The sequence below is a fragment of the Cygnus olor genome, chromosome 4 (genome assembly GCF_009769625.2).
Source record: "Cygnus olor isolate bCygOlo1 chromosome 4, bCygOlo1.pri.v2, whole genome shotgun sequence".
Lineage (NCBI taxonomy): Eukaryota > Metazoa > Chordata > Aves > Anseriformes > Anatidae > Cygnus > Cygnus olor.
In genome coordinates, this window is record NC_049172.1 from 54,663,622 (window position 1) to 54,686,990 (window position 23,369).

General features: G+C 37.3%; 1 protein-coding gene across 1 annotated transcript; it reads right to left on the minus strand.

The window, feature by feature from the left end:
- Positions 1–3,806: 3,806 nt before the first annotated feature.
- DTHD1 (death domain containing 1) lies at positions 3,807–22,820 on the minus strand. Its single transcript, XM_040555448.1, has 10 exons — positions 22,550–22,820; positions 17,756–18,701; positions 17,065–17,395; positions 16,216–16,395; positions 15,235–15,479; positions 13,942–14,106; positions 13,096–13,385; positions 10,555–10,799; positions 5,481–5,538; positions 3,807–4,891 (listed from the first exon to the last, which is right to left on the minus strand). Exons 1-10 carry the CDS (start codon positions 22,818–22,820, stop codon positions 4,602–4,604), a joined length of 3,021 nt encoding a protein of 1,006 aa, XP_040411382.1. The 3' UTR covers positions 3,807–4,601.
- Between the last annotated feature and the right edge of the window lie 549 nt (positions 22,821–23,369).

A 23,369-nucleotide genomic window follows, 5' to 3' on the forward strand; every position in this document is an offset into this window, starting at 1 on the left:
TTTTTGAAATACTAAGTATAGGGTTGTAATAGTGATGACTAAGGGTAGTTTTTCACTTTGACCTTAGATAAAGACAAAGTCTTACATTTGCATTCTGTATTATAAAATCATTTTTCTTATGTTTATGATACTTTCATTGTTCAGGGAGAAAGGATGAAACATGGGTACTGCTTTTCTATTCTTGTAAGATATACTATGATTTATTACAATATTACTGCAGATTATTAATTTATAACAAGTCTTTTGTTAACCTCTAATATTATATGAGAAAATTGTTTTATGTCAGTCAATATTAACAATGGGAGCTCTTTAAATTATAATTATAAATGAATTCTTCTTAAGATAGGAACAAACAACAGAAGTACTAAGGCAATGCTTTTCAATTTATCAGGATCTTGTAATGATACAAACTGTTCCAAAAAGCAACTCAGGTATTTGGGAGGATGATTATTATTATTGCTTAATAATAATTATTATTAATATTTTTGTTTACTATAGATTTGATAGGTTTTCTATATATTTACTGTAGATTATGTAGACCTTAATTTCAAGCTCCTCTACTGCTTAGAACCGGAGGAACTGCAGGGTTTCTTTTGTTGACACCTTTTCTGAGATGTATCAGAGATGCTCAAGGACTTTGCTTTGTCTTAGGGTAAAGTGTAGAGTTATATGGAAATAAAGGAGTAATTTCAACTGGTGTCTTTTATGCCATGGCCCTGAGTGGTCCTGCCCTTTTGGGTATTTAGTTCACTGCATGTAAAACCAGCGTACTGACACGAGTTGTCTAGAAGAGCCAGAAGGAGCCTCTGCTGAGGATCTGCTTCATAGGATCCCCCAACTCCTTTGCTTGGGAGCAGCTTTAAAGCTGAAGTTCTAGTTCTTGAAAATGACTTTGCTACACATAGTTGTTTCTGTAAAAGCAGTACTTCTCCCAGGCTTTTTTGAAAGAATAAAATAGCTGCCATTAAAAAGGGGATTGGATGGAATATTGATTAAATGCCGCCTCTTTTTTTTTTTTTTTTTTTTTAAATTTAAAACCAACAGCTTACTGATCCTACTTATTGAGCCCTGTTTCACTAGTTAAAGAGAATTTGTATTTTAAATGTTGAAAATGCAAAGTCTGCTTTATACCTTTACATTTCATCAGTCTCATATACAGTTGGCAACCTGTCCTGTAACAGTGCTACAAAAGGAATACACGTTTCTTCCTTTCTTTTTTGCTTAACTGCTCAGTATTTAAATAATTAGCTTCTGCATTCAGTCAACCAGATTATAGCTCTCTAGGTGGTTTCTTTATGAGCAAGTGGCTTCCAGTCTTAGCTCATTTTCTGTTCAGTTGTCTCCACTGTTCAGCTGAAATCTGCAGCATCAACTTTTACTTAGGGGTAGAAAGCACATTCATTCTAAGCAATAAAGCTCAGGGTTTGCTCTCAGTCCCATATAGTTTTTACAGCCAATAAAAAACATGTTACAGAGCAGATTTGTTCCTTACAGACTGCATTCTTTACTGCATTTTATTTTCAGTTCAGTGAATCTCAGTGAGAGAAACATTTCATTTAGGAGACAATGTTCAATTGAATGAAAAGTAAATCACAGTTTTGATGCTAGATGAGAAACTGGATTTTCCACAGCAATAATTCACTGCTGTCAGCCTATGACTGCATGCACTGTTTGGAAAGAAGCAAAATAGTCAGACATTCTTCCGTAAGACTGGAGATCTGCCTTGGCTGATGTTCCACTGCTCCTCCCTTTTCAATGAAATTTCTTTAGATTCTGTTACAACTTGATTTTAATTTATCTCAGCTGTAAAGAACTGTATTTTGGGGTCTGATTGCTGCTGATGTCACTGTTCTGTTGCACAGAAGGACATGATTTGGTCTAAAACTTCATTTGTTTGTGGTTTTATTTAGAGGCTGTGAACTTTGAAGGGGGAAGAATCTCTTCTCTGACACAAATTGTAGTTAAAAAATGTATCTATATGTGAATATGCTGGTTAAGACCTAACAAGAAAGCATATATTCTCCATATTTCCTCCTCTTGCTTGGAGACCCTGGGGTCAGGAAGACCTAGAGAAGGAGGGTGCTTCTGTGGATGTATGTTAGAGGAAAGGAGAAGAAGTGGGCAGACATAATAAGCATGTTTGTGTGATTAGATCATATAATTTGTTGTTAAAATCTCTACTTTAACTATGCTTTTATGATACAATGTTTTTGTGACCTGAGAAAGTGTGTGCTTCATGCTACCCATGCTCTTCCAAGAGCTGAAATAACAAAAATTGGGAAAAACTACTATGAAAGTTACCTAGAGCAGGTAGGATGCTGTACATTGGTTTGATACAACTAAAATATTGACTGTACACTGAGCTGTGGAGGATCTCCAAATCCATGTCAGTCAGTGTAAAACATAATCTTAAATTCCAAGGAAGAAGAGACTGAATGCAGCTGGCCCTGTTGTGTAGATGCTCCTGAAATTCCCACAGTTGCTGCTTCACACTCATGTTGATAAGGTACAGTGGGGGTATCCAGGTCTTTATAGGTGGCTAGTTTTTATTTTTATTTTTTAATTTTGTTTTCTTCACATTTTTTTCTAGTATTATTTCTAGCAAATACAAGCATTATGTTTTTTGCTGGACACAGAGGCCATCTTGTGGCAGGATGATGGTAGTTGAATTAAAATACTAATTTAGATGGAAAAATTAAATCCAATTTCTTGAAACATTTCCAGTATTATTTGTAGTACCCTTATACATTGAAGCATAATTATGATATATATATGTACTGACAGCATCTGCTGGGCCTGCAGCAGAATATTCATTCCTAAAGAGCAGGTACTGATGACAAAAGATCTGAAGACAAAATATGTTAGCAAGAAAACTGCAATAACATTTTCTGGTAACAGAACATCAGACTACATTTAAAAGACATCTTTCTTTAAGGAAAAAATTAAAAAAGGGAAGGATGATTATGTCACTGTGAAGGGGTCAAGCTCCTCATATTTCTATCTTACAACTAAAAAATGATAATTCTGCAGGACAAGACATTACTGAATAGAATAATGAAACTAATGAATACTATGTTTCTTTATCTTTTCTTTTGTAATGTGATTTTCACATTTATTGTAGTGATTTAGAAATGTTGCAAATGAATATTTATAACCCCCTGAAAATAAAAGATTCAGGCTAACAATGTGTATCACAGTTAAGTTTTGTCAGCAAGATGTACAGAGATTCTAAATAGTTTAAATATTAATAAATCTTAGATTAATAACTTTTACATTTAGATTAACATTTAAAGTTTGTATTATATTATTAATTAAATAATTAAAGTGGCTGGGAGGTAGGGGTTGAAGGAATAAAGGAATTGCTGATTTGAAACCGTAATAATAATTATTATTATAACTGAAAAATAAGTATGCACCAGTGGACTTTAAGAAAGAGCTGCATCTACTGCACGTTGCTAGCGCATTAGGGAAACTGCACAGATGTGACAGCCTGTGCAATCAGAAATTGATATTTGCATATGCAAATACCAAGCAGCTTTCCCCAGAACTCTGTGATTCACTGGACTTGTCAGCTACTTTGAGACTTGTAACAGAAATGTCAGAGTTCATCTTCTAGAGACTTCTGTGGTGTGTTGTATGAGGTGGATTGCAGTACAGTGGCAACTAACAGAAGACCATCAATTAGGATATAATTTCAGCAGAAACATAGTAATAAAAGGCCAAATCTGCTAGTGCTCTGACTTTTGAAAAATAGGTTAATCTTACTTTGCATTCTGAAAAGAAATGAGTTTTTAGAGTTTAAAATGCATGGCTAAAGAATGGTACAAATACGTATGTTTTATTATCTACACTTTCAATACAAGAGGTCAATATAATTAATAAAATTACAAGGCAATTTTTTTTTTTTAATTTATAAGAAGAAATACTTCTCCCAAATTTGATTGTAGCGTGAAAAACAAAGACAAAAACAAAACCTGAAACATTACCGTGATAGATAATAGTGAGGCAGCAAATCCGTTAATTTCTTGAAACAGATTAGATATTGAAACGTGGTAATGCTGAAAGTTTTGATGACATTCACAGGGATAATAAACATTCACGGAGAACATAAAAGTCAGGAATAGTTACAAACAGCCTTACATTAAGAAGAAATTTTTTCTATTATTTTAATGATCCATTATGCTTTCCTCTGAAGAATCTGATAGCTATTATTATTGGACATACAGTAGTCCATATATCATGGAATGATGCATAAGACTTTTGATAAAGTATAATGAATAATTCCTAGTTTTTAGGAGCATTTACAAACACGATCCTCTGTCAACTGAGTATGGTATGTCTAATTAGAGCCCTTAGACATGTGTGCACACCAGTCCATAATTCCTCATACCTGTATTTTCAGTATGTCGCTTTTCCACAGGGTAAATGTTCACTTTTAGCAAGCAAGGGTATTGTTATCATTCTTTGTTTTAGAAAAGAGTTTGCAAAGTGACAAATAAAACAGTGGTCTGTCGCTTCATCAGATGATACACATCCTGAAAACATTCACTCTTCTCAACAAGAAAGAAGAGAAATTGGGCTGTTAGTTGCCAGTGACTCTGTCAAGTGAACACTTTATTTTGCCACTTACAACAAAGTTCTTCTGAAAGATCCTTTCTGCCGCTCTTCTGCAAATAGCGAGACAGGAGCTGCTGTTTATCAGCCGACCTCGGAAGGGTCTTTTGCCAGCAGCAAAGAAGCTCATAGATCTGGTGTGTTAAATTATCGGGGCATTTCAGCCTAACAAGCTGAAGTACGCTCCGCCGAACAGGGAGGCGTAAAGCAAGCAGTGGTGTATTATCTTCTGCAAGCTCTTCTGCAAGCCAAAAGAGCAAGCTGTCCCATAGGGCCTCTGAGGGGCAAAAATTAGTAAAGCAATGCTATTATTTTTCTGTTATGTAAATTTTTCTTTCAAAAAGCTTTCTAAAGCTGCAGGCTCAGTGGGTGACCTCCCAAACTAAATGTGGTTTGTTTTTTACTGTAATGGAAACATCATCACTTCTTCTTTCTAATGTAATTTTTGGCAACTGCACTGAGACGTGAAGTGGATATAGTCAAAAGCAGATTCAGTAATGATCTATAGCTCTTGGAACAGCATGGGGAAAGATAGCAATAAAATAAAAGGCATTTCCTATAACTGATACATTAGTTACACTGGAGCTTTCCAGTACAAACTGAATCTTATCATACAGAAAATTGTATGCTGCTCAAGTACTCCCCCCCCCCCCCCCCCCCCATTATCTTTAAAGAGCTTTTACATCTCCTGGTAACCAAATCACCTTTTGCTTTAAATAACTTTTAATGCATTAAGTACTTTGGTTCCTGATTATGGCATTTTAAAATGTCAGTTACAACTGAAATAAATCTTGCCATTTAAAAAATAAATAGCTAATATAACTATTACTTATATTGATGTTAATGTGTCATGTAAATGTTCTTACCTGATGAATCAGAAGAAATTCTTTTTGTGCTTCGTGGACGGTTGACCAACTTTTCATGCTATCAAACAAAATGTGTTGAAGAAAGAGAAATGACTAACTGAGCACGGGATGAGGCACAGGGATGGGTCATAGTACATCAGCACTGAAGACCGGTCCTACCTACACAGGGCATTTGAGTCACTACTGAAAGTGAAGCAACACCATCAGCTGGTATAGATCAGTAAACAGCTATCGAACTAATGAAATCAAGTCTGTTTACACAAAATGGATGTTTATTGCATCTTATTAACAAGATTATTTTTATTAACAAGATTGATTTACGCAATTTAATAAAAGTTTCTTCAGTAGCATTATGTTGTGATAGGTGTATAGAAACTGGGGATATAGAAAATCTGTAGGGAAACTTTGTACACAAGATGCATTCTAATTTCAAATGCTGCATTAACTTTTCCTTCCTGTCCCTGTGTACTTATTATAACTGTGTGCATAACATACTGTTTCAAGGAAAATAACAATACATACTGCATACTTAGAAACTGTTAGGTCTAGAAATTATACTATGGGTGTAGCTATAGTTATTTTACATTGTTCAACTTTTAATTATAAATCACTAAAAATCATCATCATTCAAAAGGCAAGTTTCATTAGTAAATACAGAGTTCTTCCTCTTTCTTCCTTTTAACACTGGAGAGAAGGACAAAAACCTGTCTTTTTTCCTTATGACTGAGAAAAAGGAAAGTCTTGTGGGCCTTAATCTTGTTTCCTACTCCATATAGAACAAGAAATTATTTACAAAAACACTAAGCACAAGAAAAGACTAAATTGCATCAAGTCAAGTTGGGCTCCTTTTTTGTTAAAACCTGAAATTGTCCTCTTTTAGTGCCCACATTAAATGTACTTTCATCATTCAGTTGTATTACCTGGCTGTTTATGCTTTCCCTATGAAACTTGCTCCAGGTTTATTCGTGGAGCTTCCCTTTTCCATTTATGAATTAATAGCATGAAACTCTCACTGAATAAATTACTCTCATTTGTGTGCTTCTACAGCAATTCTAACATGCACCAAGTGTGAAGGTAGCATAACATGGCTGAAAAACCCCTCAGAGTAAGGGGAATATAAAGCTCTTCCAGAAGGGGGCATTGTTTTTCTTCCAAGACAGGAATTTCTTTGGCTTCCTTTTATTATGTGTTTATATTTGAACCTATTTTTATTCATTAATGAGAATTTAGCACCTCAAAGCTCTGTATGATATTTTCAAAGTTATTACGGATGAACTCAATCACCCGTGGACTGACTTTAATCTGAACTACTTTAAGCTATTTAATTTTAAAACAGTTGTAAAAATGGTAAGAATTGAAAATGAGTATTGTCTAGAAATAGTGCGATAATATACAAGGCATTAGACCTAAAACATTAAATCTGCCTTTAAAGATTAAATATCTCTGGTGAAGAGCTAAATTCATCCATGGTTCAGCTGCACTGGCATGTGGCCCCGCTGTTTTGGTTGACAGTGTAAGTAAAATACTCTTAGCGGTCAAAGCAGTTTTTTAGTCTGGAAGGCCCTAAAATTAGCTAAGCAACTGCTTTTCTGAAGCAGAGGATCACATACTATTTTGCTGTTAGGCAGTCATTAAACGTGAAACTTCAGCAGAATAGTAATTTGATAATGCTTGAATGGATTACACCACTATTTTCTGCAAAGCACTCTGATTTCAGTCAGTAATACTGAAGTGCCCTGCAAAATGGACCTTCAGACATGGCCAGACTCTGCTTGCATATCAAACAGGACAGACAGAAAAGGAGAAATTAACCTTTTAAACTCTTCAGCCCAGCTTTACAATCATACAACTCCTTTGAAATCAGTAGGAAAATCACTGATATGCTCACGCATACTTGACATTAGAACCTGATCCACTGCGTTTCCTTATGTTGAAAATAACAGGTTTGACCAACCAGTGTTTTTGAATGCTGAGGAAATGAAAGCCCTATAAATAGGGCTTAGTTAATGGTTAGTTAATCAGTTATTACATTTAAACTAAATTTAAGATATTAATGAAAGTAGCAGAAATGTAAGTAGTCTTTGCTGTTCTGACCCTGTATTTCAGGGATTTTATTCCCAACCCCTGAAAGGGTTCCCCAATATACTGAGAGCGAGTGAGAAATCCTTCATCAGCACTACAGTTTAGAGTCAATTAATTCATTTTAAGAGACAAGAGCCTTACTGTGACAACTGGGAATGTGTAAGCAGCTGTTAGTGTAAGAGCAATATTATTAACAAAACAGCATTATCAATAGGAGAGAGATGAAAACTGAGAACTATGTTTTAATATGCTTGAGAGAGATGTGGTAGTTAAATTGCTGTATTTTAGTAGTATGCATGTGGTAGAAACTGGCAGAACTGAAGAATCATTGCTTGAGTATATCTGTCATCATCAGGGCAATGTCTATTATTAATGCTCAAATTGTTCTAAATCAGCAGATAAACAGGAGTTACACATGGAAACAAAGCACCACAAACAATCAAACCCCTTACTGTTAGAAAATTGTTGGTCTATGCACATGAATGTGGTCAGATAGTTCTAGGTGCTTTGGCAATATACATTAATGGCATCACCATATGACTAATTATGGACAGTGTTAGTCTTGGTTCATATTGTATGAACATTAATGCTAGACTTGTTCTTTTATGAAGTGGTAAATAGCTGTTGCATTTGACAGATGGTTGGTGTAGTTGCTTGTATAATTAGTGTGTTCAATTTCTCCACGAGTGTGTTTTCTCATCCAATTTTAACAATTTCCTTCTATTTCTTTTATTCATTAGGAACCAAAATGTGCATATATATCTGATTAAAATTTGTTGATCACATCATAGAGAGTAAAGATAAGATAAAATTCCTAAGTTAATTTTACTGTCAGTGCTTTCTTCACTAATAACAATTTTAGAACATATAATAAGAAGTGGTAAGTAATTAGAATTACATTTTTGTTGCCCTATCATTCAATTGCGTCTGGATCATTATGTTTAATAAAAGGTTCTGTCTCTCTTCCAGTCAATTCATTCCTCAAACACCTTTTTAACTGCTGCAATATCCTGTGAAAATGAGTTCATCTTTTGATTATTTTTGCATGCAAAAAGTATGTTCTTTTGTATCATTAGTTATACCTGTCACTTACCAATATCATTGTTCTTGTATCCTGCAAAGGGGGCTGTAACCATTCCATTTTCTCTTCCTGAGTATACAACATTTCCACTAATACCAAAACTGCCTGAAGAGTTACCATTAATGTATTGTCTTTCTACATGGAACCGCTGCAGAGTGTAGTCATAATATGGATGCCTCATGGATAAATGGCATAACCCTTTTTAAATTTTTATTATTTATTTATTATTAGCTGTATTTATTTATTTATTTATTTATGTGTGTGTGTGTGTGTTTAATTTTGTGTGTGCTAACATGTCTAGTCAGGTGGAAGTCCTGTACCAGGATTCTCCCATCATTTACTGTCCACCTGCAGAGCTAGGGTACTCCTAGTTTATATAATTCCTGACAATGCAGTAAGTGAATGTATCTGTCAAAGGCTGAAAGGACAAAAGATTATCTGCATTCCTGATGTTAGACTTCCTTTCCAATAAAATTTACAATTTAACAACCATAACCATGTAATACAGTTCTTCTGCTTCTTTTACACGAATAGGCTGCCTGGGTGTTCTTGCATGCCAACATATATTACATATTCTCGTACACTTACACAGAGCGACCAGATTTTAAGATCTCAGCCACACTGGGAAAGAGAAAATGTGGCCTTAACTCAGTAGGAGAAAAAGGTTAGTCAGAAATAATTGTTTTGAAAAATCTGAGTTGGACATTTTAAGACTAGTGTGTATAGCATGAGACTATATACACCAAAACAAATCTGAGACACTTGATAATTATCTGTGGTTTAATAAAAATGCATCTCCTTTCACTAAATCTTATTCTTAATACACAGTAAGATTAACTAAAGAGGAAAAATGGGATGGAAGAGAAGCAAGTGGATGGAAGAAAACTAATTGATACCTAGGCTGTGTCACTGGTTCCTGTTTTGTTTGTTCATGGGTTTGGGTTTTTGTTTGTTTGATTGTGATCTTCCCCAGTGGAGCCTCAAGAGTTTGTATTTCTCTCTCTGTGAGTACTATACATGGGATGCTAGCCCTGTGGAAAAGCAAAGAGGGTGAAACTATGCAATTCCCCCCCTGCCAAATTTACATTTTATATGTATTTTGTCACTAAAAGAAGCCTCCTCTTAAAATCTTCTGCACTTAACTTTTCTTATTTTTTACTTGGGAGAATGGAGATGAGAGAGAAATCAAGAGCTATGCTTACAGAATAGAAGATATATTTGCAGGTAATACTTTAAGAAGAGTGAGTTCAATTAAATTCAAAAAGAAACAGGTGCTCCTATATGCCACTAGAGGTTCAGACCAGTGTTACCTGCACAGATTTTGAGATTAAAATGTATGTAAACTTGATAAAAGTAGTCTAGTGACAGCATTTTATACAATACAGGATGTTGGTATCTGGGCTCTTTGAAAAGATTACAATTTGATTTCATTCCATTAAAGGTTAATTTATGTAGGAATAGCTTTCACCAGAGATGAAGCCAAATGCCCACATGGCTGTACAGCAGAGGCTTATCAAGTATAATAGGAAAACCAGGTGATAGGAGAAAGTTTACATCGACCATTTATGCACCTACAATTAGCAATTCGCCACTGCCTAGACAAGGTTACAGAGAGTATTTAACTGACACTTAAGTAATAATTTCTCAGGGCCATACCAGCTGGAAAGGGCAAATCTGTGAAAAAACTTCTGCTAAGTACAATTTTTCTATGCTGGTCCTTGGATGAGAGTCTCTCACCTGCTAAGAGAAATTCTGAGGGTGTTTGTACATTGCTGATGGATCAGAACTGCTCCATCAGCAACTCTTTGGCTTATCTGTAATGGAAAAAAATTACCAAGATCCTTTTGCCTTACAAATACATGATAAGGGAGAATGGGAAAGATCTCTAGCATTATCAAGTGAGAAACTCACCTTTGGTAATGTTAGTGCTAATTTGCACAGTGGTGACTGGTGTTGGTAATCAGCACGTGGCAAGGGCTGTTTCCATTCCTTGGTTATCATCTCTCTGGTAATTTTATAAAAAACAGCCGTTCCTTTGTAGTGAGGTGAGCTGTGGTTACCAAACTCATCCACTTCTTTAATTTGGAGCTCTAGCTTGGGCTTTCTTTGTGAATGAAAAGTCAGCCTGTAGGATTTTCCAAAATCTTTTCCATTTTCTGCAGACCATACAACAACAACAAAAAAGACGAACAAAAAAACGCAATAAAAACAAACAGAACACCATTTTATATGCTGTATTTGGATGTGTGGTATTTAAAATAATTGAGTCAAATGGAACTAATCACATAATAATCTTTGCCATTGTTTTTACTTTATATTGGACACCTGAAGCTCAAACCCTCCTGCTAGTCTGCCTCAGTAGTTGGAATATCTTCATAGTTAGCTGTCTTAGCCCCTGAATTGTTGGTTTGGGGAACAAGTGGTGAAGGCTGTGCTACAAGTTGAAAAGTAAGGAAAATGGAAGGTGATAAAGTATATAACCGAGAGAAATAAAAATAATGCTGAGAATTGAATTAGAAATATATGTTTTCTAGTTATTCATGATGGATGTCTGCCTATCTGTAACAGCAACTGGAATGAGTTCAGAGGGGTACGTGCATTTTTAGGATTTGTAATTTCATTTTATGTGATACATCTCTAACACTATCCTTTCCATAGATAAGCAGGCAACCTGGAGAATTTCTTTAGCACAAATGGAGTTTTCAATGGGAGAGTTTGTATAAGATGTACAAAATGTTCAGGGAGCTACATACGTGTTAACAGGTAATTTCCGAAGCTGACAGAAGAAACTGTATGTAACTTTGTGTGAATTTTTTTCTGAGGTTTCTTATCTCATCTCCCTCTAAGTAAATTGCTGAATGGTGGAAGCCAGCGCATGGAATGCTCAAGACTGCTAATGTGAACAGCATAATAACTCTCTCATCGCCTCAGTTTATGATGCAATTCACAATAACCGCCATTTTGCCCTGGATTTCAGTATTAAACCTCGCTCACTTTAAGTGAATCTACGCAGATAAAACAGCTGTTTATTTTTATTTGGAATCTGTTTAATTCCTATCAAAGTCTCATTAAGTTACAAAGACATTATTTCATTGATAGAATTCTGCCTTTTTAAAACAAAAGAAAAACCAGCTGCTTCCACGGAATCAGGTTTCACAGAATGTCAGAGGTTGGAAGAAATCTCTAAAGATCATCTTGTAGAACAGTCCTGCTCAAAGCACTGTCACTGTAGTGAGCTTACATGGCAAGGTTTTGGTAGTGGGGGGGCCGTAGGGATGGCTTCTGTGAGAAGAATTCGGAAGCTGCCCCATGTTAGATAAGGGCCCTGCTGCTGGCCAGAGCCAAGCCAATAAGCGATGTTGTTTGTGCCTCTGTGAGAGCATATTTACGAAAGGAAAAACGACTGCTGTGGAACAGCAGCTGGGAGTGAGAGAGGAGTGAGAAACAGCCTTGCAGATGCCAGGGTCGGTGAAGAAGGAGGGGAGGAGGTGCTCCAGGTGCCGGAGCAGAAGTCCCTTGTGGCCTGTGGTGAGGACCATTGTGGAGCAGGCTGTCCCCCTGCAGCCCATGGGTCCCACATGGAGCAGATCTCCACACTGCAGCCTGAGGAGGAGACCATGGTGGAGCAGGTGGATGTGGCCTGGAGGAGGCTGCAACCCATGGAGAGCCCCCGCAGGAGCAGGCCCCGGGCTGGAGCTGCAGCCTGTGGGGGACGCAGGTTAGAGCAGTTTGCTCCTGACGGATGGACCCAGTGGCACAGACCCAAATCTGGATCAATTCTTGAAGAGCTGCTGCCTGTGGGAAGCCCACGCAGGATCAGTTTGGGAAGGACAGCATCCCATGGGAGGGACCCCACATTGGAGCAGGGGCAGAGAGTGTCTGAGAAAGAGCAGTGGAGACGAAGTGCTGGGGACTGACCGCAGCCCCCATTCCCCCGTTCCCCTGCACCACTCAGGGGGAGGAGGTGGAAGCGGTAGTTGGGGGGAAGGCGTTTTTGGTTTCTTTCCTTTGTTTCTCACTTCTCTAGCTTGTTAGTAATAGGCAATAAATCTTACTATCTCCCTACTCTGAGTCTGTTTTGCCTGTCACGATAATTGTTGAGTGATCTCCCTATCCTTATCTCAACCCTTGAGCTCTTTGTGTTGTATTTTCTCCTCCTTCCCCTTTGAGGGGAGGGAGTGAGAGAGCAGCCGTGGTGGAGCTCAGCTGCCCACCCGAGTAAAACCACCGCAGAGCAGGTTGCTCAGGATATTGTTCATCTAGCACATTTTATTTGTCAGTTAGAGCAGTTTCCTCTGCAGTTCCATGCGCCTGTCATTTATAAGCTATAAAACAGTGAAATAACTAAATATGATGTGACTAACCACAATCTATTGTTGTTCACATACAATATTTCTGAACAGCTGAGCTGACTGATAAAGTACATCCAGAAGCATCAATTAATTACCTTACCTGAAGCAAATATATTGCCTGTAAATTGAAAATGAATCTGCTCTCCTTCTCTTAATGGAAACTGTTGCGTAGGTTCTGGGGGACCAAAGTAGCCCTCCTCATGGAGATTTTGTAGCTCCCACGACAATTCTTTGGATGCACATAGTAAGACTACTGTTTGATTTGGGTTTTCTCTTTTCCGATACAATATCACATTAGACATTGTGCTACAAACAGCTTCTTCTAGAGCCTGAGCGAAAAGGAGAAGATACGTAGTTTCCAAGAGGAATGAAAGCCGAATGACCACAAAGCTGTATTAAAAAAGGTAAGAAAGTAGACAGTTCTATCACTTCAACAGCTAACAAATCGTTATGTAAAATAACACAGGGTTCAGTCTGTAATAGACATTTTGCTATCTCTTTTTATTCTGTTTTCCAACAAATGAAAGGATGAAAATCTACCTCTTCTGTAGAGTATATTGGCTCTATATCTATGAATTAAAATATATATGAATTTTAGAGGAAATTAAGAAACTATTTATTAATAAGAAATTTCCAAAAATATAATGGTTTTGTAGTTAGAGAGCTAAATCACATTGCCAAATTTAGATTAATATCTGTATTTTCTGCCTCAATTTTTGGATATGTTACATTGTGCACAATCAATAGATGAAAAAATAATTAAATTTATATTTTCTGTACATACGCGTATCAAGTCTAAATGACCTGATACTACAAACTGAAAGAAAGAAGTGCTGGCAAGTTAATAATTTACAGTGAATGACTTCTTGACTCTACTAATTTACATTGACCCATACACTTGGAAGTAAATAGTAAATAAAAATTTATTAAATTATCAGTACATTACCTTTCTAAATGTTCATTTAGTTCAAATGATACAAGCCCATTCCGTGCATTCTGGATATTAATATCATCAAACACCATCCATTCCCGTTCTTTGTTTCTATGACCTAATAATTTCAAAGAATCGCTGAGATTCTCTCCATTCTTTCTCACAGAAGCACTTGTAGCCCTGGAAAGCCAAGAAATGATACAAAAAAAAAACCACAACTGCAGAAAGAGTAAGAGTAAGGCTTGTATTTGTAGCACTGCTTTCCCTTCTGCTTTCCTTGATGACTATGCATTTTTTTCCACCTTGTAGAAAATCTACTTCTGAAAACATACTCCAGAGCACATAAGGGATATAATTGTTAGCCTCAACCTATTTTCAAATGAAGGAAAATGTTGGCATCATTTTCTAAGGAATTTGTATAGAAACAACCAATTCGTAGTCTTTTCTAGTAGTGCTTTGACTGAGAATCTAAAATACTATTTAAACTAGTATTAAGAACTGATAAGTGCCACAGGGGTACTGCTGCACAATGAAGTGCTTCTGGTATGAGAAATGCATTTTGAATCTCCTATTAACTGCCATGGGCAACCTTCCCAAATCTGAAGCTTGTGATAAAAATGGATATCTAGTCAAGGAGATCAATGTGACTGTAAACTCTTTAAAATATGATGTGACAAGTGTTTCAGAAATGGAAAGCTGGAACATTGTCTTCCTTCTCCATCTGTACCCTGCTTATTTTGAAGATAATCATAAATGTTATTACACTGCCAGTTAACAACTGAAATTTAGAGAATTTTTTTTTAGGTGTCCCCATGTTTTCATATTTTTGTTTGTTTGTTTGTTTTTAAGAAAAAAAAAAAGGTGCTTCAAGGTCTAATTTTTACAAATCTTGTAGCATGTGCTTTGGAAAAATCTGACCCTTTCTCCAGTGCTGCAGGTACCAAAAAACTGACATGCCCTAAATCATTATTTCAGAAATTTTGACTCAAGTAGCCATTGGAATGTGTAGAAGTAGAGATCAGAAAATTCAGTGCATTTCTCATCCTCATTCCTGCTAGAAATAAAGTGGTCAGCAGCGGTTAGCATATTTACATGATACATCAACATGTTATATGGATTTTCCTTGTGAAGTGATAACATGAGAATTGTGTGGATCTGCTCTAGTGTTTCTAATAACGTTTGTAACTATAGCAGACTGTATTCGGGAAGTAACACATTTTTAATACAAAAATTATTAATGAACATCTGTTAAAATTAATTCATTTTAATGCTTTTAGAATGCTGAATTTGTAATGGAGTTGTTCTTACCGAGGATGGTATGCTGCAGCAACCCTCTTTACTGTAGCACTGATGGCTCTCACTTGTTCTGTCTCATCTCCTTGCCTTTTTTTTTCTGGGTTTGGAGGACAGGGTAGAGTAATAGTGACTGAGTTATTAAACGGTTGAGCTGAAGGATGCTGGACATAAACCAGTGCACTGGTGGATACCACTGAGTAGTACATATCATTTCTTGCTTTCAGTGTGGAAATCAGTGATGGTTCAATTGGCTGAACCTAAATATGGAAAGCAATTGTACAAGTAATTTGTAAATGAATAAATCTTCCCTTACATGCCTTCATTTTCTATTTGTATTATCTTTTGAAATCGGATTAGAAAGGCTTTAGGCTCCTCTCTATAACCCAGGAACAACCCTGGTAATGTACAAGGAATTTATACAATACACAGCCAAGTGCTTGAAAGTAATCAGAAACTGGAAACTTTACTGACTTAGATATTTGACTGTTAATTTGAGCTTCTCTGCATGTAGTACTTTAGTTGTTTTGGGGGAAGGGAGAAACACAGTATAACTGAAGCAAATTTTGAGATTGTTCCTAGCCTAACAGTAAGTGGTGACAAAAGCTGTTGCAGAATATGGCAGAAATGAAGAAGGTCATGTGAGGAAAAATTGTTCCCCTAGCTTAAAAACTGGGCCATACAGTTGAAGTTTGGTGTTGATGCTTAAATCATTGTGGAAAGCAATTGTTTTTTTTTTCCTGAAGTATATCGAACACAGGTTGATTGATCTTCTTTTTAGGTGCAGATACCATACTGACTACTAGCAGTATCATGTGGTTTTAACAATGCTGACAGGAAGCCATTTGCTATGAATACAGGATGTGGAGGTGCCACTACTTTTCATAGACATCTAATAATGGAACAGGTTGCCCTTTAACAGTGTTATCATCGGTACTTCAGAACTGATCAGATAACACAGAGTTGTGGAACAAGTACTGTGTATTTCAGTCTCACCTTTAACTGCATGGCTGCTGGAGAACTGAATGTTTCTGGAGGATAATAGAAAGAGATTCTAGAATCCATGCTCAGCTTTTTTGAGAGTCCTACCTTTGGAACAGTAAAAGTTTCTCTCTTTAAGCATGACAACACAGAGAAAACACCCAGCTGGTAAACTTTCACTTCCGCAAATGTTTCCTGTGTAAAGAGAAAGTGGGGTAGAGTACATCAGAGGGAAAGGAAGCTGTGTTCTGCAGCACGTTAGCATTTTGAGAGGGCAACATTAGTTATAGAGCAAAGTATGAAACAAAAAGAAATGAAGTATTATCGTGAAGTATTATTGCCACTTGGATGCCCAGTTATCTGGTGATTTCTAGTCATCATGTAATGTCATTCATATTCCAGTGTGTGACTGTCATGAAATGAGATGAGCTCATCAACTGGGTGATGAATCTTACCCAACGTGATTACTTCTGCAGTTAAAAGAAGAACTGAGTTTGGATTTGTATGCACAGAACTGTGTTACTTCTTTGTGATCTGAATGCAAACCAATTCCCCTTAAGATTTTACTTTTATCAAAGAATGCAACTTATCACAAGTATTTACAAAAATCATAAATTACTACTCAGTCATTAGTATTGTGGAACCAAGCACTTCCCTTATGACTACTAGTGAAAAAAGGACCTTGTTAAATACCAGCTTTCAAATAGAATTCATGCTTGAGGGAGTAGGAAGGAAAGTTCAGTTTAACCATATGTAATGGGCAATATGGCTTAATAAGGACAACTTTACTTGTATAACTCCACACAGGCTAATCTGAGCAACTGTACTGATGTTTTCACAGTGTTTAGATAAGAGGTTACCAACCTTATGGTTTCCTTGGTATCCCTCCAAAGAAATGGGAGTTAAGTAATTTGATTGAAAGTTCACTTCTGTCACCTTCACCATAATCTCCCGATAATTTCCTCTGAAGCATGAAGTAAACGGGATTGCAATGTTGATAGGGAAAGGGATTGTTTTCTCATTATCAGAGCATTCGATACTGATAACATTGCTGACCAGCTCCTCGGAATCATCAACCACCAAGGAACTAGTGTCATTGACTATCTTACATGTCAGATTCTCCAGAGCAGTTGCAGGGGCTTTAATAAAACAAACTACTTTACGTTCATTCTTACCACTCTCTTCCACTAGAAATCTGGAGAAAAAGAATAAAAAATATTAGTTTTTGTATTTTGAGTGTGGTGGTGTCTTGCTATAATCATTGCTTCATTATAGTAAAAACAGATCATTCATAAGAGCATAGATGTATGAATAGATAGGAAGATCATGAAAAATTTTATGTTGAGGTTGTCAGAGCAGTTTACAAATTATTACAGAACTGACTAATTGGGGTCCTTTTCTACTGATTTCCAGCAATTTTGGAATTACTGACTTTACTGTCTGTGACTCAGTTCTTCAGTGGTTTAAAAAATAAAAATCTATGCAATCAATTAGAAAGCTTCAGTTTACTTTAGACTAAATTGAAGATCTTCATTGTGCATGTTATAAACTGCACACAGTAAACTTAAATTGTAAAGTGGTATGTGCAAGGCCAGCAGCTGTTTGATATGTGCATATTGAGCTTGTGGGCCCACAAATGTTTATATATATGCTAATAAGCAATATCAGAGTATGTCTGAAAGAAGAATGTGCATACTCTTTGTTCATCCAGTGCCTAGATTTTTCCACTTCTGAATCATTTGTAGAAGTATTCACAGCAGCAAGATCACGTGTTTGTGCTAAAGATGTGAAGGTAATTAGATCATTCGTACAAATCTCATAATTTGTTTTCATTTTACTGTCTTCCATTTGCTCTGACAGTCTGTGTTCTTCACTTTCCACCTCTTTTGGTGGTTCTATGACTACTGCCTTTTTTTCCTCTTCACAAGGACTTGTGACAATTTTGTCGTAAATATCTGTCAATGTCTGAGATGGAAGGCCTTCTCGAGTACCCTTAAGAGCATCTTGACAAGCCAGTTCTGAATATTTTTCTGTAAGAGCGCTATCTCTGAGAGGTTTATCTTTCCCATTATTATCCTTTTCCTCTGGAGTGGAGGTCATTAGCAGTCTGTATTCACCCTCTTCCTTTTTCATTGGAGGTTCTCTGCTAATGTCCTGTTCTTGAGCAGATACATTTTCAGTTGATGATGCAAATATTTCTTTTGCCATAGTTTTAGTGTCACTTGGCTGTATTTGATTAATGTTCTGACTTTCTGTCTTGTTTGGCGAAGGAGTTTTTTGGGATTGCTGACTGGGACTAGAAGATGCTTGCACAGACTCCATTGCTTCTCCTTCAGAACATACACTTGTTTCTCCAGAAGTATTTTGAGCAGTCTGGATCTGAGAATCATCTGGTTTGCAGCTAGCAGCATAAAGTTTATTTTTGGCCTCTTGAAGGTGTGAGACTGTGTTTGTCAAATAACCCTTCATTTTTTGCAGACAATCTATAATGTCATTGTACTCTGAGGGAAAAAAAAATAGGTAACCGATTAAATTTTGCTATGAAAGCTAGCCAAAAATGTGAAGACTTTTACATGTATATGTAGTGAATTGCACCTAATTCCATAATGCCATGCAATACATGAAGCAAAATATATTTCCTGGCTTTCATTTAATGTTTTTGCACTTTCTGCTATTCAGTTTGAGTGAATTTCTGAGGAACTGAAGTACAACTGTGTGCTTGTCCAAGTACTATTGTGGCAACTCTAATGAACCCCATTCTAATGATCAGACACAGGCTAAATTCTTAATGATAATTGATCTACAGCAGGGAATTGGTAAATAATAGTCGAATCAGCTTGGGAACAGCTTGAAAACTAAACATTAATTACATATATTTCCCAGAATTGAATCTTGCAAGATTCTAACAAATGGGTCTCCAACAAAGCTATTATATGTGACCTTAGTATTAAACATGCTTAGCAGCTTTGAATTTTTGCTCTAAAGAACAGAGGATAATGCAAGAATACCAGCATATTTACAATGCTGAAGTTCAGCAGTTTGTAGCATCCTGTTGTAGGAATGGTAGAAGTTTGCCTTGCATATAACTAAAAGCACTGGTCGAAGAAGCATGTAACAAAAGCAAACATTCCCTGCCATTCGTTTAATATTTTATCTCTAAGGAAAGTATTTATTTTATGATCCCTCACTTGTCTTATCTTATACCTTTTCTTAGAAAACCTTCCAGGTATTATCTCCAGAGATTTCATTGTATTACTTTCAGCTCTCCCCTCACCTTACGTTGTCAATCTCTCTATAACTGGAACTATGCCTTCATTAATTAGGTATATTACAAACCTCTGGGAGAAATTCTTACTTTCTTTTTGCTGCATAAACACCTAGAAAGCTTTGTTTTGCTTGTTAAATCTAGTGGAAGTCAATACAAATAAGAACATTGTGTAGATGAAACATGGTATAGTGTGCTCTTCCCTAGAGAGGGAGGGAGGGAGGGAGGGAGAGGGAGAGAATAGAATGACAACAGAAGTGATTTGACACTTTTGCTGCCTTTGATACCAGTGGGGAAAATGGTGATTTTTGTTAACTTTATTCAGTAATGTCATATGAAGTAAATCAGTTTCTCAAGGTTTTCAAGTTCAAAAATAATTGTATTGAGTAAGAATTTCATAGCCATTACATAGCCATAGCCACATAGCTATTTCATAGCCATTTCATAGCCATAAACCATTACATGGTTTAGATAGGCCTTTCACTTTCATCTCTATTTGCACCTGATTGAGGTAAAACTACAGAGTACAGTTCAGTATATTTTTTTTTTTATTCCTGATCCCAGTCTAAAAATTATTCTATTGCAATACTTTTTCAGTTTCCAAATGATTTGGTTTAGGATCTTGACTGTATCTAGAAAAAAAAAAAAAAAAGCCAACACATTTTAAATGTATTTTTTTTCCACTGGCAGTTCAAGGAGAAAATGAGTTTGTTCTAAGACACTGCTCTTTTTCCAATGGTACTTTTACAATGGTGAAGAACTTCCAAATAGTTTAACAGGCATGAGATAAACAAAAGGGCTGGAAATAACAGAGCTTGCACAGCTTGGTTTACATAAGAGGTTGCAAAAAAAACACTTCCCAGTGTCACTAATGCAAACCTCAAGCTTTGGCAATGCAAACTATCCTGTTTACTACCGGAAGTTTGCATTCTCTAAACAACAACAAAACCTACAGCAACTTTAACTTTCTTAAAATCAAACATATAGATCATAGTGTCTTTCTGAACAATAGTATTCTCCTACATTGTGAACTTTAAAATAATATTTAAATGAAATATTTAAATTTAAAATTAGAAGAATAAATTAATACTTCCGCACTTGGCTTAAAGCCAACCAAAGACACTGCCGTGTAACTTTAGACTTTAGGTAGTCTATATGCAAAGTGTCTTCAAACCTTTTGCCAACTGATTATTTTATGGGAAAGCAAGACAGTTAATTCTTAGAAAGCTCGAACAAAAGAGGTCATATAGATCACGAGGCCAACAGGGCATAACTAGCTTGATCCTGGAGTCCGGAAGCAGGTCCTGTCATAGAATCATGCAATTATTAAGGTTGGAAAAGACCTCCAAGATCATCTGGTCCAACCGTCCCCCTACCACCACTATCACCCACTAAACCATGTCCCTAAGCGCCAGGTACAACCTTTCCTTAAGGACCCCCAGGGATGTTGATGCCACCCTGGGCAACCTGTTCCAATGCCTAACCACTCTTCCTGAGAAGAAATTTCTCCTGAACCTCCTCAGCACTACTTGAGGCCATTCCCTCTTGTCCTGTCAAAAATGTTGTTTTATTACTGTGGACACCTTACAAACCTTCAGGACACAGACTCATAAATGCGGGCATGGCTGAAGATTTTTGTCTGGAGTCTCCCCCTCTCGTCTTAGAATCATGCCCTTAGACCACTATTAAATGTTAAATTTTCTTCTCTACCATGACAAATGTTTATTAAGATGCTATTTCTGAGGAAAGAGATTTGCTTAATTTGTCACGAAACCTGCATTTCATTTTTCAGGAATAAAATCCGGATTTAGTTCTCACAATACATAACATGCTTAGAGATTTTAAAATACAAACACAAAAAATTAAAGTTCATGTGTTTACCTGTACACTAGGATGAAAGAACTCATAATTATTGCTATCTTTTTAACTACTTGTTACTTGTTGAGGACTGTAGTCTATAAATACTGGGTTCCTGCCCAGAGGTGCTAGCAGTAGTGGGGAGTTGTCTGTGAGGAGATGCCGGGGCTGCCCCGTGCTGGATGCAGCCAGTTCCAGTGAGCTCCAATAGCCCCACCGCAGGGCCCTGTCAGCAAAGGTGGTGCTGCCTCTGGGAAAATATGTTTAAAAATGGGCAAAAACACCAGAGAGAGTGAATAAAAACATGCGGGAAATTGCCCTGCAAACACCAAGGCCAGATGAGGAGGGGGAAGAGCCGCTACAGGCGCCGGAGCTGAGGTTCCCCTGCAGCCTGTGGGGAGGACCATGGTGGAGCAGATCTCCACGCTGCAGCCCATGCAGGACCCATGCTGGTGCAGGTATTCCCTGAAGGAACTGCAGCCTGTGGAGAGCCCAGGCTGGAGCAGGGGCCTGGCAGGAGCTGTGAGCTATATCCCATGCTGGAGCAGGAGTAAGTGTGAGGAGGAAAGGAGGGGCAGAGAGGAGGTGTTGGGTACTGACCACAAGCCCATCCCCATGCCCCACGGTGCTCCGGGTAGTGGGAGGAGCGGCGAAACGAGTGAAGTTGAGCCTGGAAAAAAGGAGGGTATTTTGATTTTTGCCCCCACCCCCACCCCCCGCCCCCTTTTTTTTTAGCACTAACCAAATCTATTTTAATTTGCAATAAATTGAATTTATTTTCCCCTCCTTGAGTCTGTTCTGCCCACAATGGTAATTGGTAAGTGATCTCCCTGTCCTTATTTCGACTCTCGAGCTTTGCCATCATGTTTTTTCCTCATGTTCTGTCGAGGAGGGGGAGTGAGAGGGTGGCTGCATGGGTAGCAGGCATCTGTCCAAGGTCCATCCAGCACATCATAATATCAATAAAACGGTGAAAGAACTGCTTAGTTCATTATATGTGCGTATGTATACTCTTCTCACATAATGAGAATTTATGAGTCTTACATGGAGTCATATAATACGCCATGATTTCACTGTTGAAATATTAATTCATTTAGTCTAACAAATGGCCAAATACTGAAATACTAACAAATGAAAGATGAGGTCCCTGAGCATCGTTACATGTCAGAACTTAGCATCCAATACACCCAGTCCATTCTCTTTGTGGGGAGGTTGCTCTATACTTGCCTGGACTTGCAGTCAGTTCCTTGTGTTTGTCATGAAGAACACTCAGCAAGTGGCAAGTGTCTTGAAGGCTTTCTGTAATGCTCCCCAGGTGTTGGCTGAGGGATCCGCTCAGCTCTCTTGTTGAAGAGATCAGTCTTAGCACATACTCCACTCTCTCTTCATTATCACTTTTCAGAAGCACATCTCTTGCTAGCTGGTTCAGCTGCCAGATCTTTTCCAGTTGTTCTGATTCGTCTGCAGAAGGTGTAAACCTACCTTCAGCCATTTCCATCTTATATTCAGAATATATATGTCCTACCACAATTATTTTCTGGTGTTCAGACACTTCCACAAGATGATGTCCTTTGTTCAGACTGCGCTGTTTATTGTTTGTAACTTAAACAGCGTATAAAAAGGTACTATATTCGACACACTGCAAAAATCAAGCTCTAGCTCAGCAACTCTGAGTTGATGTTGACTATTAAAAAGTTACTAGGTGACAAAAAGGTGTGGCTCTGGTGTGACTAAGGGCAAGAAATGCCAAGAGATGCCAATGTACAGCACACACATTTAAGAGCATAAATAGGGAGGTTATATAACTCGGTTATGTAACAGTGACTTACACTGCAGGAACTATGAGCAGTTTCTTATTTCAATGGCTGCAAATGATCAGTACCTATGAAATCAAGCCCTAACTAAGAATTATATAGTCACCACCAACAAGGAAGTGCAGCTTTTCGTTGCAAGCTAGCATTAAGTGCAGTAGGTCACTAGACGTCGTTTTCTAACAACTGTATTTTCTTTGTTGTTCAGAGACATCAAGTAGGTGGGACAGATCCAA